The sequence below is a fragment of the Onthophagus taurus genome, chromosome 1, assembly GCF_036711975.1.
Source record: "Onthophagus taurus isolate NC chromosome 1, IU_Otau_3.0, whole genome shotgun sequence".
Taxonomy (NCBI): domain Eukaryota; kingdom Metazoa; phylum Arthropoda; class Insecta; order Coleoptera; family Scarabaeidae; genus Onthophagus; species Onthophagus taurus.
The window spans coordinates 5,675,932-5,693,252 of NC_091966.1; the positions used below are offsets into that span (position 1 = coordinate 5,675,932).

General features: G+C 33.3%; 1 protein-coding gene across 3 annotated transcripts in view; it reads left to right on the forward strand.

Moving 5' to 3' along the window:
• Nucleotides 1–1,768: 1,768 nt before the first annotated feature.
• The window catches only part of LOC111414767 (Myocardin-related transcription factor), a 103,615-nt gene continuing 88,062 nt past the window's right edge, over nt 1,769–17,321 (forward strand). For 2 of the 3 annotated variants that reach the window (XM_071195161.1, XM_023046210.2), the window contains exon 1: nt 1,769–1,932. Coding sequence is in view for 1 of the 3 variants with exons in the window: in XM_023046206.2 (XP_022901974.1) it covers nt 11,559–11,619 (61 nt within the window). In the remaining 2 variants the exon portion in view is untranslated. Of the gene's footprint in view, nt 1,933–11,373; nt 11,620–17,321 lie in introns of those variants that run through there. The other variant, XM_023046206.2, reaches the window with a different exon arrangement.

A 17,321-nucleotide genomic window follows, 5' to 3' on the forward strand; every position in this document is an offset into this window, starting at 1 on the left:
AAACCCGAATGATTCTAGTTCTAGGTCTTGTGTTAATTCTAGTTTTAATTCTATAAAAATATGAAATATACTGACATCTTATGTTAACTAGCGCTACCTGCCACTGTCACTGGAACTAATATTAGATCTACAACCAGAAACGTTCAGACATGTTATATTTTATGTGGGACAAAGTAATTAGATGCCAGAGACTTGCATGAATGTTAAGTTGAATTTAAGACACAATTTACGCAACATACCTTTTTTTTATTCATAACAGTAATATAGTATATTTGTAATCATGAAAAATTTAAACTATGGAATAATTTGAAGTGAAAACTCTCACAATCCTGACGTATTACATATCCAGCACAAAATTTGTCTAAAATTGTTCAAAACTGTCTAAAAAGTGGCTAAGATTTTAAACCATTCACTTTTGAAACAGCACGGCACTACATGATTCACAGTTCTATTGAAGAATTAAAGAAACATTGTAGCAACAAATCAATTAATATGATTCGACATGTGAGCCATTCTTTGCTGGTTTTAGAGTCGACAATACAGTAACTTAAGGAAGAACGATACAACATGATTCACAGCAACTATTGACGAATGAAGGCAATACCGAATATTCACTATGTGAGCTATTCGCTGCAGGTCTCTGGTAGGTACTCCTTAGTTTCTATGGAAATATATTTTTGTATATTGCATTTCAAGTAAAATTCACTGTATAGATATGAGAAAAGCGTTCGATATGGGCCCGCTTCAGAAATTATGGATTGCCCTGACACATACAGGCATCAACAGAACTTACATTCATGCTATAAAACCGTTATACAGGGATAACGCAGCAGAAGTTCAGGTAGAAAAACTCATCAATTTATCTCCTACAAAAGGTGTCAAATAAGGATACAGCCTCTCTCCCACAATATTCAAGATCTATATCCACTCAACCCTAAAACATTTTGAAAGGAAATGCAACCCGATGGGAATATGGGTAGGAGACAACCACATATACACCATGCTGTTCGCAGATTATTTGGTCGTTTTTGCAGAGGACGAAGAGGATGTGAGGTATATGTTAAATAAACTACATAGAAGAAGAATACAATAAATGTGGTAATTGGAGGAACTGGAAAGAACATACAATACACGAATACCTTGGGGTAATCATAAACGAAGACGGAAGGGACAATAAAGATGTAATGGGGAAGGTTGGCAGAGGAAAAAAAGCGATAAAGGCAATGCATTCGATTCTGTGGAATAACAACCTAACGATACAAAGAAAAATATTTTTAGGACCAATATAGAACAATTACTACAGCTGAGTTTTGGAGAAGATAGAGTTGAAAATGAGGATATAAGAAGAAGAATGACGCTACAAAACTCAATAATAGATACTATATGAAAAGCAACTAAAATGGTAAGAGAGAATCCCACTTAAGGTTTGGAACTGGGTGCCAGCAGAAAGAAACAAAAGAGGAAAGAATGAATCCAGGGTATCAATGTAGAGATGAAGAAAAGAGGACTGGGTGAAGATGATTGGAATGATAAGGACCGCTGGCGGTTGGGATGCGAGAAGCGGCAATAAAAAAAACTACAAATACTCCCCAAAATAGAATTTCTTTTTCAACTAAATTTTATTTATCATTTTTAATTTATTAATCTCAAACAATAATTTTTATTTATTTATTTATAAATTTAAAATATCTACAAGTTATGAACAAATCCGTTAAAATAATTCATTATTTTAGTGTTATTTGGGTTCCGTATGTTGGTAACGTTGTCCCCCGTCAAGTATGGCGTCAAAAGAATGAACCGTGACGTTAAGTTGGTGTGTTATTTTGTTTATATTTACACGAATAACGGACAATTTTCGATAAACGTACGGGATGAATGCTAAATTTGATGTCTTCACGGACCGTTTGAGTTAATGTCAACGAAAATAATCAGGTAAGTCAGCAATAAACTTATAAAAAACGATTTCCATAGCCGCCCACTCGGTTTATACGCACACATGATAATTCCTTTTTATTTTTTCGCAAATTACCTGGAACTTTCCGTCGAGATAATTATAGTTTCTGTAAAGGATAACATGAAATAACCGTTTGATGTATTGTACTTGTTAAATCTTTGCCGGTAGAATTAATTATATGCGATCGAAGTTGGTCCTAGTGACAGTTAACCTGAAAATCAGGTGTTTAAGCCGCGATGTTATTATTGTTTCGTGTCCCTTTTTCTGCTACTAATTTTAGCCGGCAAGGACGTTCACCCTCTAAAGATACCTATTAGTAACGTCCTGTTTGTATTTCTCTAATAAAGACTTTCGAAAAGGAACTAGTTTTATTTCTACTTCTTTTGTTGTTGTTGTAAATCTGCTTGATTATATTCATCGCTTTTTTTTCCCATTTTTACATCATCCAAGCGATAATTAGCACTTTTTATATCTTTTTCTTTGCAAAGCAACTCAAGTGTAAACATTATAACATTACATAGGTGCTTATTTTTAAATGCACGATAAACTTTAGAATATGTTTGTTTCGTTTGATAAGATAAATTAAATTTTATACTTAAGCCGAACTTTATAAGTTTGTATTACAATTGAAAATTGTAATTACATATAGAGTTGAAGGACCAATTTTTGTACCGTGACCAATTTGATCTATTAAGATAACTTTATCAGATTTCAATGTAATCCAAGGATTCTAAGGAAAGGTAAGATTTTGCTGTTTATCTAGAATGAAAACGAAGATTGCAGCTCAAATGTTAACTAGGGGGAAGTATTGTACCTAAGGACATTGGCCACAATTTCAAGTATGAGAAGACAGATCAGAAGCTTAAGCTTTAGTGGTTCTGTTATAACTTATAGATGCTCATCTTACTTTCTAAATTTGCCTTGCGACGACCTTGAAGTAACTAAACTCAAAGAGCACGTGATCCAAATTGTGAAATACATGTTTTAGAAACAATCACTTGGCTAAATCTAAGTATGGAAAAGTTTTAAACGTGGTGAGGTGGAATTGTATGGTGGATTGTCTGCAAATACATGTAAGTCAGTGGGAAAAACTGTCAAAAGTTTGTGAACAAAATTGTTGTACCTCAGGCCATGTCCCAAGGTTCAACATTGTATATTCATGTATTGTTATCTATATTTTTGGTAATAGTGTAAGTAATATCTATCGTTATTCTTCCCAAAAAAATCCCTAGATGTATGCAAGATTAACAACAAGGCCTGCAATAGATGTTGGCGCATTGGAAAGAGCTGTGAAAAAAAAAGTGTGAACCGTAACTAAAATGTTTGGAATTTCCAAAAGTATTCTTTTTCGTCATGTTCACTTACACCGGTCACAAATTGAGAATAATGCACAGGGAAATCAAAATAATACAGGCTATGTTTATACATCAAAAAATGATACTCAATAAAGTGTTTTCTGGTAACGAAGAACTCTAGTTAGTCGATTATTATTTACATACAGGTCGACTTCAGCATGGTCTTACAAAAAAAGAAGCAATGAAACTCGCGTTTGAATTTGCTCATGAAAACCACATTAAAATACCAAATAGTTGGACTGAAAACAAGACCGTCGAAGAAATGTGGTTAAGAGATTTAAGAAAACGACATACAAATTTGACTTTACGAATGTAATGACAATTCCACAGTTTTAACCCAAAATTTTGTCATTAAAAGGAGTTAAGCAAGTAGGAAGTGTTACATCTGATGAAAAAGGAATTAATGATTACTACTCCCTCTGTCCCAAATTATGGTATATATTTATGGTACCATAATTTATGGATTAAGGAATGTTTGGAGAATTAACGAGTTTAAATTAACGAATTTTTAATTAGCGAATCTACGTGTTTCTAATAAAGTATTAGGCGGCTATGTTTAAAAGCAGTTCAGTTGTTACACATTCGTCAGTTGAGAAATGTCAATTTGTCCGAAAATTACAAGATACCCGTTGTGTCAAAACTATGGGAGATAGTTGTCACGAAATGTACAAAATCAAATACAAATTGAAAAGTGGTTTTATTTATCGCAACTTAAAAAGTCATACTACATCACGCTGGACGAAGCAGAACTAGAAAGGCGCTGTAAAAACAAACGGTTCATAACTAAGCCAGACCTCGCTATGACAGTGCCAGAGAACACTATTTCAACGGCAAAATAGGACTCTGGCATTTTGTTTATGAAGAACCTGCAAAAAGAAACAGCAAGAACCGGGCAAGAGGAACAATGGTGACCAAAAAAATCGAGTCTATTAAAGCAGCAGAATGCAAAAAGATGATTATCAATAATGTTTTACCAGTCATTAGATCCAAATTCCCAAAAGCGCATAAAGTCAAGACAATTTGTGTTCAACAAGATAACGTAAACCGCATTCTTATGAAAACGATGCAGAATTGCTGGCCGAAGGATCAAGAGATGGATGGTGTATTAAATTCAAATCACAGCCACCGAATAGTCCTGATTAGAATGTTTTAGACCTGGGTTTCTTCAATGCTATTCAGTCTTTGCAGCACCAAACAACGCCAAAAACTATGGATGAATTAATAGATTGCGTTGAAAGTACCTTCGGCGGATTAACTAAAGAAAAATTATCTAACGTATTCTTGATACTACAAAAGTGCATGGAGTCAACCATAATGGCCTCAGGAGGCAAAAACAATAAAATTGGGCACATGAATAAAGAACAACTTCGCCGTGAAGACCCTTTAGCTGTTTCTATTATGTGAAACCAACTGCCATTGAAACATCTGAATTGTTTAAATGTGTAAACCATAATTTGGGACAAATTGTAAAGAGAAATATATACTATAATTTGGGACGGTATGATTGTTGCAGTTAATGCCAATAGTAACATGTTGATTTTTCCCGGAGTACATTTCAAGTTCCACACGCTTATTGGTGCTCCAAAAGGATCCATTGGCGTAAATCCATCTGTATGGTCTAATAAAAGGATTTTTTTTATTAATCCTTGCTAATCACGAATCGTACATTTTGATTCCAGTGATTAGCTTAGCAAAGGAAAATGGCCTTGTAATGCTAACTCATCCGTCGCATACTTCACACAAGCTTCAATCGTGCAGTGTTTGGCACTTACAAATCCTCTTATAATGCTGCCTTAAACAGCTAGAGAATAGAACAGCTATTAGAATATGCTGGAAAACTAATTAGCACATATGATATTGCTGGAGTATAGGAAAAGTATTTAGTAAATCTTTTACTAATGAGAATATTGAAAAAAGAATTTAGATTAAAATTCATCAGAATGTTTTATTGTATCCAAACAAGCCTCAGAAATTCTTCGAAATCACTGGAACTTCTTTGATATCCTTGGATTAGTTACGGTAAATGTGAGTATTTACCGGTAAATGTGAATATCAAATATCCATGGAAATCATCTTGAACTTCCTAGTGATAATCTCGGTGTATTCAAGTAAATTCGATTTTTTTTTAAATCATATCCAAAGATTATTTGGAAATTTTTCGACATCTTAAAAGTTCTTGGAATCATAAAATTCTTATCAATACTCTGAATAGTTTGAACTTTTTAAACAATGGATGAAAATTTTTAATCGTGGTAAAAAAGTAATTGAACATCGTTAATACTCCCTCAAATCCTCAGAAAGCGTTTAAGAACCTATTGGAAATCTGACAAAAATTCAACAGAATGTTTTATTGTATCCAAACCAGCTTCAGAAATTCTTAGAAATCAACTTTGAAATCTTTGAATATGTTACGGTAAATGTGAATATCGAATATCCATGGAAATCATCTTGAACTTCTTGAAACAGTTATGTTAACTTATCAAGGTTATCATTGTAACCTTGATGTATCCAAGTAATGCGGGTTTTTTTGAAATCCTTTCATATATTTGGAAAATTTTCGACATCTTAAAAGTCCTTGGAATCACAAAGTTTTTAAAAAGAACTATAACAAACGAGATACAATTATGAAAATAAATGGGAATCAATTAGTTGTATTTATGTAATACATACGTTTGTGTATAAAACGTTCGAATAAATATAAATGTAAAAGTATAAACAGACTGGTATTAATGTAAACAATTTGAAAATATAATATCAAATCAATCAAGAATAATAGTAAGTAGTGTTTATGCTAAATCATACTTTTATTAAAATTAAAATTTAAGTATATTTTTATGAAGGATTTTTTTTGTTCCAATGCAGAAAAATGTTGCAAAATTTGCTTTTGTTTGGCATTAATTACAAACTTTGTTTAGAAAATTATGTCACAGCACGGTCAATATTGAACAATTTATAAGGTTATGAATAAAGAGAAAAATTTAAGGGCGAAGAAAAAATGACCTTTAAAACCTTCGTATAAAGAAGTCGGAAAATTTATCGTTTCTATTTTCGTTTCGAATCTAAACCGAAATCTTAAAATCCATCAGATACCTACTCGTATAATAAAAGTGAACTTGACAACTTAAAGCATATATTTTCAAGTCGGATCGCATCAAGATTTTTCTTTGAAACTTATTAACATGAATAAGTTTAGCTATTTTATGGGAAACCGAGCATATTTTGAGCTACCCGAATTTAGTATGTTGTTTGCACGAATAAATTTCGAAAGTTTGCATTCTCCGACACTGGCACTCTTCAAGTTTGTTCGAGATTAGACTCCCACACAACGATTATCCCGAATTTTGGCAAAACTATAGTTTATGTTTATGATTCATACAATCGTCAACCGTTTGTGTTTCTAGATTTTGATCGTTTGTTTTTTTAAGTTTATTTATAAAAACTTTCCTAATTAATAACAAAATTTTAAACAAGACGTGTTGCTCTAGTAATTATTCTAAATAGAAATGTACTATAGAGTGCAAAAATCACATTAATCTATTAAAGCACTTCCTGTCACGATGGTTAGACATTATGTGTGATATATAGTATCAAGAGCAACGTTCCGTTTAGTGGTTAGAGGGGTTTCGTGATCACGCTAGTAAATCCGATAGGCCGCTTTATCTTATTTACGGCCTGTTTTAGTAACGACGCAAACGTTGTTGGTGAAAATGTTTGCGACTAAACGCGAAAGAGGGTCGGAGGAATGGAGAATTATTACGATCTTTGGTGGGCGTGCGCTCAGGAAGTATTTGTGTACAAAAGCTCCCGCCTGAATTATTGAGGATCCAGTCGGTCTGCCATGAATATTTTCGTTAAACTTTGTTGACCTACCGCAGATATCTTCCGGAAAGTTTTCCCAAAGGAGTGCCGAAGCGTGCGCTAGCATGCGCCACGTCGGCAAACGTTCCATCCGCCCTTCAAAAGATGTTGGAATATCGTCGGTAAATTTCGCGCTGGATTGATCAAAGTACGCGAATAAACTTGAAAAACTTTTTTTGAAATAAATGCACCATGCAAAGAGTTCTAGTACCTTTGATATGTAAAAGTACCTATAGCGAACATTATTTGTGGTGTGAAGGTAATGTTTTAAAAGTTTTGTAAAAAATGGTCGTAAAAGTAAAAGTGCAAATTTTGTGCTAGTTTCTCGTGTTGACACGACCTGTAAATAAGTTGCGTTTATTCCAGCACCTTTGACAGGTTTATCATTTACTTCCTCGCTAAATATTAATGTCCACTCGGACGCTTTGATCTACGTCCAATTAGGTTTGTTGCGTCGTGTTACTTTGTTTGTATATTTTGTGCTCATCTTGCGGCAACCAACTCTTTTCATAATCCCCAAAAGTATGCACAAACTTAGAAATGTAGATTTATTATTTTTTTTTAGATATTTCAAACTTAAACCCGTCTTCGGTTTTATTTGTAAACAACATTCTTTTTTAGCGACGTGATTTGCTAAACGATCGTTTTTAACGGGATTTAACAGGATGCTTTAAAAGAAATATCGCCAGGGAATTCTTTGAATAGCATCCGGGTTTCTGTGTAAACGAAACTACAACATTGTTTTGGGTAATAGTCAGATATTTTCTAGATTTATTTTTAGTGCAGTTACTAGGAAGGAGTTTTCACATTATTTCGTGTGTTTGGAAACTTTAAAACTATTTTTTTTTGTTCTACTTTTCAGATCTGTATAAATTTGGAACAGATTTACAGTTAATTTAATTTAAAAATTAATTTTCATTACTCGATGTCTTTTAATCACTTGAAGTGGTTCCTGATTATATGGGCTTCACCCAATCAATATAGCATTAACTAATTCCCAATAGACTCGAATTGTTCTGAACAGCTTTCCAATTGGTTCCTAACTATTTCAAATAACTCATTATTACTAGTTCTGAATTTATTTAGTTACTAACTGTTCGTGATTAATCCGAATGGCCCCGAACGAGCTCAAATTTAATTTACTAAATTCTATTTCTTTCCGAATCACTTCCATTGACTCCTGATACCTTTTGAGGTAGTTATAAATTACATCAAATATTTTAAAGCAATCTCCAATGATCAATTTAGGCCCAACTACTACTCAATATCATTCAAATTGCTTTTAACATCTTCAAATTCGTTCTAAACTACACTTAATAAATGATATTGTCTCTCGAATGTCTCCGAATTGCTTCCCAATGGCTGCATTAACTTTCCAAGTGATTCAGATGTATTCGATTTATCTCAGAATGGTTGGAATCAACTCAAATTTATTTCAGTGGGTTTTAATTGCCTCCGAATAGCTTCAAAGGGTTCCTTATACTTTTTGTAATAGTTGCGAATTACTTACAATGTTTTAGAGTGATTCCCAATGATCAATTTTGACTTAAATAACTTTTAATATCTTCAAATTGGTTTCGTGTTATTCTTAATAATTCATATTTTCTCTGAACGTCTGTTAACTGCTTCCAAATGTTTTCCAATGGCTTCATTTGGTTTGCAATTGTCACCGAATAGTTTCTATTGCCTTTAAATAGCTTTTGTAATATGTAGTTACAAATTAAATTGAATATTTTAAAATATTGATTGCTCCAAATAAGTGTCAACTGCTTCAAATTGCTTCCCAACGACTTTATTTGCTTTCCAAGTGTTTCTTTCCAATTCTTATTAAATTAGCTCTATACGAGCTCAAAGTTATTTCAATGACTTCTAATTGCCCCGGATGGCTTCAATTGGCTTCTAATATCTTTTACAGTAGTTACGAATTACAGAGAATGTTTTGAAATAATTCCCAATTATGAGTTTCGGTATAACTAACTTCCAATATCCTTGAATTTCTTATAATATCTTAAAATTGCTTCCACATTCTTTTAATGTCTTAATTATTCTTACCTATTTGCAATTGCTTCCTAATAACTTTGTTTGATTCCCAACTATTCCAAATTAACTCGAATGTCTTTAGATTGCTCATAGAATGGCTCAGAATGAGTTCAAATTTATAGCAAAGGCTTCTAATTGCTCCGAATGGCTTCCTTTGGTTTCTAATGCCTTTAAAATTTGTTACTAATTACTGAAAAAGATTTAGAATGATTCCCAACTGGACCCAAGCAACTTCAAATACCTTCGAATTGGTTTTGATATTTTCAAACTGCTTCCAAAGTACAGTTAATATCTCATTATTGCTCCGAATGGCTGTCATCTGATTCCGATTGGTTTCCATTGAATTTATTTATTTTCCGTGTGTTTCAAACTTATTAGTTTGCTCTGAGGATGGCTCCGAATAGCTCAAATTTATTTCAGTAGCTTATAATTGTCGAGAGTTTACTCCTAATGCCTTTTGTGGTAGTTTGGAATTTTCTCCGAATGACTGCTGTCAATTGCAACCATCTTTGCATTCTAATTATTCTTAATTTGTCCGAATGCCTCTCAATTGGTTCCAGAATAGCTCCGAATGATCTCCAATCGATTGTTTTGGGGGTTCGAATTGTCGCCGAATAGCTACCATTAGCTCTTAACATCTTTTATATTTGTTACAAATCTTCTAATTGCTTCCCAATGACATTATTTAGTTTCCACCTATTCCTGATTGATCCAAACGCGTCTCGATTACACTCAGAATGACTCCAAATGGTTGTCATTCTATCAAAATCATTTCTGTGATTTCATATTCTTTTCGAATGGATTCTAACAAATCTAATATTCTTTATAGCAGCAGAGAACTTTATCGAATATCTCGAAACGATTTCCAAAGATCATTTTTGTTCCAACGAACTCTCAACAACTTCAAACTATTCTCAACATCTTAGAATTTCATCCAGTATGCTTTCAATCTGTCAGAATACCTCACAATAACTTCCACTTAATTTCAATTACTTCCCAATGGATCCTGTTGGGTATTTGTTGCTAATTAGTTCTAGTGCTTCTTAATTGGTGTCAAAATGACTTCGAATGACCTCCAATATATTTATTTCTTTTCCAATTGACGCCGAATATCTCCTAATGTTTTTTTATGGTAATTACGAGTTGTATTGAATGTTTCAATGATCAATTTGTTCCCAAGTAACTCTTAATAGCTTTGTAATGCTTGTAACGTCTTCAAATGATTTCCAAACAATTTTTTATAACTCATAATTGCTCCGAATGACTGTCAACTGCTTCTAATTGCCTTACAATGGTTACAATTGATTTCCAATTCTTCCTGATAAATTCGAACACGTCGCGACTGCACTCAGAACGGCTCCAAGTTACCTCAAATCTATTTCATTGGTTTCCAATTGTCCCCGAATAGCTTTCATTTTTTCCTCTTTTCTCCTAATACTTTTTGTAGTAATTACGAACTACATCGAATGTTTTAAAATGATCGAACTACTACTGATAACTCATATTTGCTCCGAATGGCTTTCATCTGTTTCTAATTGCCTCCCAATGGCTTTCTTTCATTTCTAACTGTTCCTAACTAATCCGAATGCTTTTCGGTAACTCATTATGGTTTCGAATAACCTTGATTGTATTTCAGTGATAGTAGATTAACTAGTTTGGCTCTAACTGACTTCTAAGAGTTTTATTTTACATTGCTTTAAATTTTGCTGTATTTAAAAATAATGTCGATGACTTTACTTATTTTAGTCAACACAGGATGAACAATACACACTACTTTGTCATTACAAAAGCTTATTTATACCAATCTAATGACGTTGAGTAAATGCCAAAATATGTATTCTTATTCAAAGGAAAAGAATTTGTAAACGTTAATGTATCACGACTTCCTCAATATTATTCAAGCAATCGTGACAAAACCAAAAGTGTTCTTATTGCATATCGGGCTCGAATTGAGGTCATCCCAACAATACCCGTCAATCGCAATGCCAACACACCGAGAAGAAAAGAAGATCGGGAAGGCGTTCAACGTGTGACCCGATTTTCGGGGCGCGTCGCGACGTACGTCGTCGCTTGGTCCATAGCCGATGTGCGCGCAACCTTGAAAACGGTGCGCTCGGCGTCGCGACGCCAAAACTCGGCCGTTCTCGGCGAGTCTCTCAAGCCAGTCAAACGGCTGACTTCGGCCGACGCCGATCGTCGTCAGCGTCATCAACATTAAGTAGTCTTATCAGTTGTACCGTCTCACCGGATGATGACGCTCGATTTTCTTCTTAACCCGTGGCACCATACAGTGTGATGACGACCAGATGACAACGCTGTGTGCATGGCATGCTGTGAACTGCGGATAGACAATGCCCGTGAGCACGGGGTCACTTGGGGAACCTCGCGCCAAGCGCTGCAAGCACTGCGACGGTAATGACATGACTATGGTGGTTGTTGTTGTTTGTTGTTGGTTTTTTATTTTCTTGGAGTGATGAACACAAGTTGTGGGAAATATGTTTCAAGAAGATAGACGAAGACCTTATGCTATCTAAATAACATGTTTTTTTGTTTTGCTAATAAATGATATTGCTAACTGAATGCTCACTTATAACCAAGTCCTTTATGCTCCTTAATTAATTAATGTATTTACTAATGTATCAATACAATAATGTTTTTTTTAGAATGTTGATGTGCTGTAATCACTGTAATAACTAAAAGGATAACAAGATTTCTTTATATTATTAAATAAGAAATTCTTATATGTTTTTGTGAGCTTGTTGAATTAGATTCATTCAATTACTACTATCTAACGAAATTCTGTCGCAATACAAGAGACTCCATCCACGACATCGTTAGAGAATGTGTGCCGTATATAAATAGAGGTCCTAAGATAGCGTTAGCGTCTCCTCTTTGACAACGAGCCATACTACTACTGTTCATTGTCCTTCTCTTCGAACGTTTGTTTTGTACGAGTTCCACCAACCCCTTTATTTTGCCCAAAATGTATCTGATTTCTGGAACTTATAATGAGTGAATTATGCGGGAACGCGGCGTATTTGTTTATTTTGGGCCGGTTTGTTTGGCTGTCAGGTGGGTTTATTTTCGGACGACGCGCTAAATATATGATTGATATGTTGGTCACAGAGGCGGGTGAATCATACGGAGAAAGCTGTGGATTTGTAGATGTGTGTGTTTTTACGTGGCGACATAATTTCGAAAAGTTGCCAGCTGAAACCCCTTTCATTTAATGTTTGTTACCAATTACTCAATCGCGAAGGATATGACAAATTATGCTTTTTACGTGATATATCTTTTTTAATTAGGTATTAAAAGAGCTTTGACCCGATCGCGCACGTTACACACCACATCCCTACTAATTAATATTTACAAAACCGTCTCGGAGTTGTTAACAATACGAGTCTGGCGGTCATTAGAATTGTAAAATAATCAAACCTGCGCTGCTTTTTTATCGTGGTGGTAAAATTAACGAGTTAGTCCGATTCAGCACCGCGTTCGTTCGAATTCTTATGAATAATACAAGCGATACGCTCGAAGAATTGCCATCAAATCAGCATTGGTTTTTCGAACAAAAAGTACATTTCTAAAATCGCAATACATTTAAACTGAGACGAATAAAAGAAATAAATTACCCGGCGTAAAAATGCAATTACCTTCTTCGCCACAAATCCCGATACGTAACTTGCTTATCGTCCACGTCCGAAGGCATAACGTTCCATGAAACGACTCTCCGCGCGATAATTACTTTATCCAATTATAATCGGGGATTTATAACGCTCCATCCGAAGCTGGGCACCCGTCATGTTTAATTTATTAGACGCGACCTGTCATCGGGCAGCGCGATCACTTTCTTCGCCGTTATTAAATTTCATGAATATATGGAACAGTTTATTGCTACCCCGTCCAATTATGTGCCCATTAATTCCACTCGATTGGTCCACAGACATGAAAGCGAAAAGGGCTTTTCGTGATCCCTTCTTTGTTCGTGCGCGCAACCAGGTGGTGAAATGATATACAACGTGGTTTGTATTAGACTATTAGTTCTTGTCCGCACGATGATGGACGAGATTTCCATTTACGGTGTTTTTCTATATTTGTGATGGTCATAAATCATTTATTGGATGTTGTCGTATATGTCGTTATAATTATGGTAATACTGGAGATAACGTGATACATTTGGCGCTATCAAAACCATCTACAATATGTTGGAGATAATAATTCAATTACACTGACGTATCGATTAAAGTAATTACGTGTTATTATAAGAGAGTAATATGTGGGAAATCGATACTCTTAAATCTAATTAAATACAAGTAAATAATTTGTTCATTCTTTATAATAACAACATATTTTGCTCAAGTATCGCTTCATACTCAGCCTGGAAATTCTTTCTTTATCTATATTCTTACTTATGACTTAAATATTAGTTCCTATTTTTGCGACATAGTTTAGGTATTTAGCAATATAGGTACCACATTTACTCGTAGTAATACTACGCTGACTATTTTTCCAAAAAGACTATAAACTTTTTACAACCTTTTCGCAGTCCTTGATTTTTTACAGGACTGTTGCCAAAGTTTCCCAAATAAATCTGGATATAAGTTCCTGGATATCGTTAAAAATTCCTGAGATAACCCCGTCTACCTTTGAAAATACCATGTAATCCCTAGAAATTACGCATTAACTCTCCGAAGATATTCCTAGATATCCTTAAAAACCTTTGAAAGCATCCTAACAATCCCTGAATATTTTTGTAAAAATTCAGAACTTTTCTGTAAATCCCAGGATATGTTTACAAATTCCTAGACATCACAGCAAAACTTTAGAAAATTATTTTCTAAGAATATCTAGAATTCTTAGAAATTTATGATATCTTTAAGCATCTACAGAAATCTTTGAAAATTTAATTTAATGCTTTAGGATGTCCTTTAACATCTTTGCAAATCCTTAAACGTGACCTTTAAATATCTTAAGAAGTATTTAAAAATTAATAGATATGTTTGAAATCCCACAATAATCTTTAAAAATGATCTAGAAAGTCTTTAAAGATCTTTAAAGGTCTTTAAAGGTCTTTAAAGATTCCTTTAATGCATTTGTAAGTCTTTAAACAAATCTTAGGAAACATTTAGAAATTAAAAGATAACTCAGAAATTCCACAGAAATTTTTAAATATGATTTGAAACCTCGTAGTAAATCTTTTGAAATTTTCTGAAAGTCATTTAGAGTATTCTGAAAATCTCTAGAGTTATCTTTAGAAATTCCTGAATATGGTCGGAAACTCTTTGTAATTCCATATAAATCTTTGAAAATGATATGAAAATCGCAGGAAATTTATTTTAAATACTTTAATGTGTTTGACAATCTTTGGACAAATCTAGATGTCTTCGGTAATCTTTAGAATTTTTTTGGAACTCATTTCACAACATTACTTAAGTCCTCAAAAGACTCCTGAAAAGCCATTAGCATCTTTGCAAATCCTAAAAAGTGCTCTGGTACTACTAAGAGTTACCTGAGAAGATCCTGCATATTGTTAAAACCTCCTGAGATAACCCCGTCTACTTTTAAAAATACCGTGTAATCCCTAGAAATTACGCATTAACTCTCCGAAGATAATCCTGGATATCTTTAAAAAGTTTTAAAAGCATTCGGAAAATCCCTGAATATTTTTGTAAAAATTCAGAAGTTTTCTGAAAATCCCAGGATGTGTTTAGAAATTCCTGGACATCATAGCAAATCTTTAGAAAACTAGTTTCGAAGAATATCCAGCATTCTTACAAATTTATGGAAAATCTTAAGAAACATTTAGATATTAATAAATAATCTTTAAGCATCTACAGAAATCTTTGAAAATTTAATTTAATGCTTTAGGGAGTCCTTTAACATCTTTGCAAATCCCTAAAAGTGCTATGGAAATCCTAAGAGTTATCTAAGAAGTTTCTAGATATCGTTAAAAACTCTTGAGATAACCTCTTCTACTTTTGAAAATACCGTGTAATCCCTAGAAATTACGCATTAACTCTCCGGAGATATTCCTGGACATCTTTAAAAACCTTTAAAAGCATTCGGAAAATCCCTGAATATTTTTGTAAAAATTTGTTCATTTTTTATAATAACATAATATTTTGCTCAAGTATCGGTTCACACTCAGTCTTGAAATTCTTTCTTTGTCTATATTCTTATCTTTTGCACGGTTTTGCGGGTTGATTTGACTTAACTATTAGTTTGTAGTCTTTGATATTTTATAGAATTTTCCGTTCCTATTTAGTTGTGTAGTTTAGGTTTATTAGCATTATATAGTTTAGGTATTTAGCAATATAGGTACCACATTTACTCGTAGTAATACTACGCCGACTATTTTTCCAAAAAGTCTATAAACTTTTTACAACCTTTTCGCAGTCCTTGATTTTTTACAGGACTGTTGCCAAAGTTTCCCAAACAAACTGCAAAATTTGCACAATAAAACGCTTTGGCGACTCAAAACATCCACACTTTTTTACTCTGAAAGAAATTAATCTTTAGACAATTTAAAGTTTATCACTTTCGTCTTGGATGTAAAAATACAAAAGTCAGAGACTACAGTAGTTTATCACGATTGTTTGGTCGCTTTTCAAAGGTAAACATTTCTACATTTCTAAGAATTATTTTTGGATTTCAAGGTTCTTTCTAAGCGCACATTATTCATATTAAATAATCAAATTCTTCTATTGGTCTTTTTTATTCAAAATTTGACGTGGTCTTATTTGGGTTTCTTACTTTCTGATCATTATAGGATAAGATGCAGTTTTGTAGTGATAAAATTTGTCTAATTAATAACTACTTGTTTATAATCTTGGATTTTTACAGGATGATTTTCCAATAAAAATGTTTTGATTTTAGTCTAACTTTAGAGCTTAGCTTCTTGTTGTGTTCTCCACATTTTTTATTTCCATTCCTTACCCTTTTGGAGGGTTTCTGCCTTCTTAAGCATACAGGACAGTTTTATTTTTAACATTACACGTTCTTGCTTTCAAAATAGGGATGACGAGATTCTTATTGTTATTGATATGTGGTCATCTGGAAATTCTTGGAAATGCTATGAAATCTCTAGAAATGACTTGATATCATTCTGATGATATTTCTGGATATCTTTAAATGTTTTCTTACTTGGACATTTTTGCAAATTCTCAGAAATTTTCTGAAATCTGGAAAAAATTACGGGTTGGGTTGGGTTACATTAAAATCCTGGAAAACCTTTATAAATCTTAGGAAACATTTAGAAATTAAAAAATGTCTTTGGTAATCCTTAGAAGTTTCCTGAAAATCTTTGCAAATCTTAAAGTGCTTTGGAAATACCAAGTGCTATCTTTAGAAGCTCCTAAATATCGTTGGAAACTCATGGAAAATCTTGCCTATTGTTCAGAATCTTTGATATACCACAAAATATCATATATTACTAGATATTTTTGGAAATCCTAAACTTCTTTGAAATTGCTAATTATCTTTGCGTAATCTTTCGAAGTAATCTGAAAACTTTTGCGAATCTTTTGTGTAATCCTGAGGGATTTCCAGGACATCAAAAAGCTTCAGGAAATCGTTTTAGAATCTTTACACAAATTTTCTGTAAATTCCCTGACATCTTTACAAAACCTTAAAAGTGCTCTAGAATTATAAAGAGTTATCTTAAGAAGTTCTTAGTTATCGTTGGACATTCATCGAAAGCTCTGCGCAGTTTTAAAAATCTGGGAAATACCATGTAGTCTTTGAAAATCATCCTAAAGTGTTTCGAAATTTGCTAATTATCGTTTTGAAGATATTTCTGGACTTTTTAAAATTCTTTGCAAATTCTTAGAAGTTTTCAAAAATCGTGAGAAGATTCTAGAATGTCTTTAAAAGTTTCTGATGTCATTGCAAAACTTTGAAAAACCCGGAATATTTTTGGAAATCTTGCGAAAATTTCTTGAAAACCATCTTTGAAACTCCACAAAAATCTTTTGAAATCTCTTGAAAATCCTTTGACATCTTTGGAAACTTTTAGAAACCTCTGCTTAGTTTTGAAAATCTTGGAAACCCATGAAAACTTTAAAAATTATTAGATATCGTTGAAAATACTTCTAAAATCTTAAACATCTTTAAAA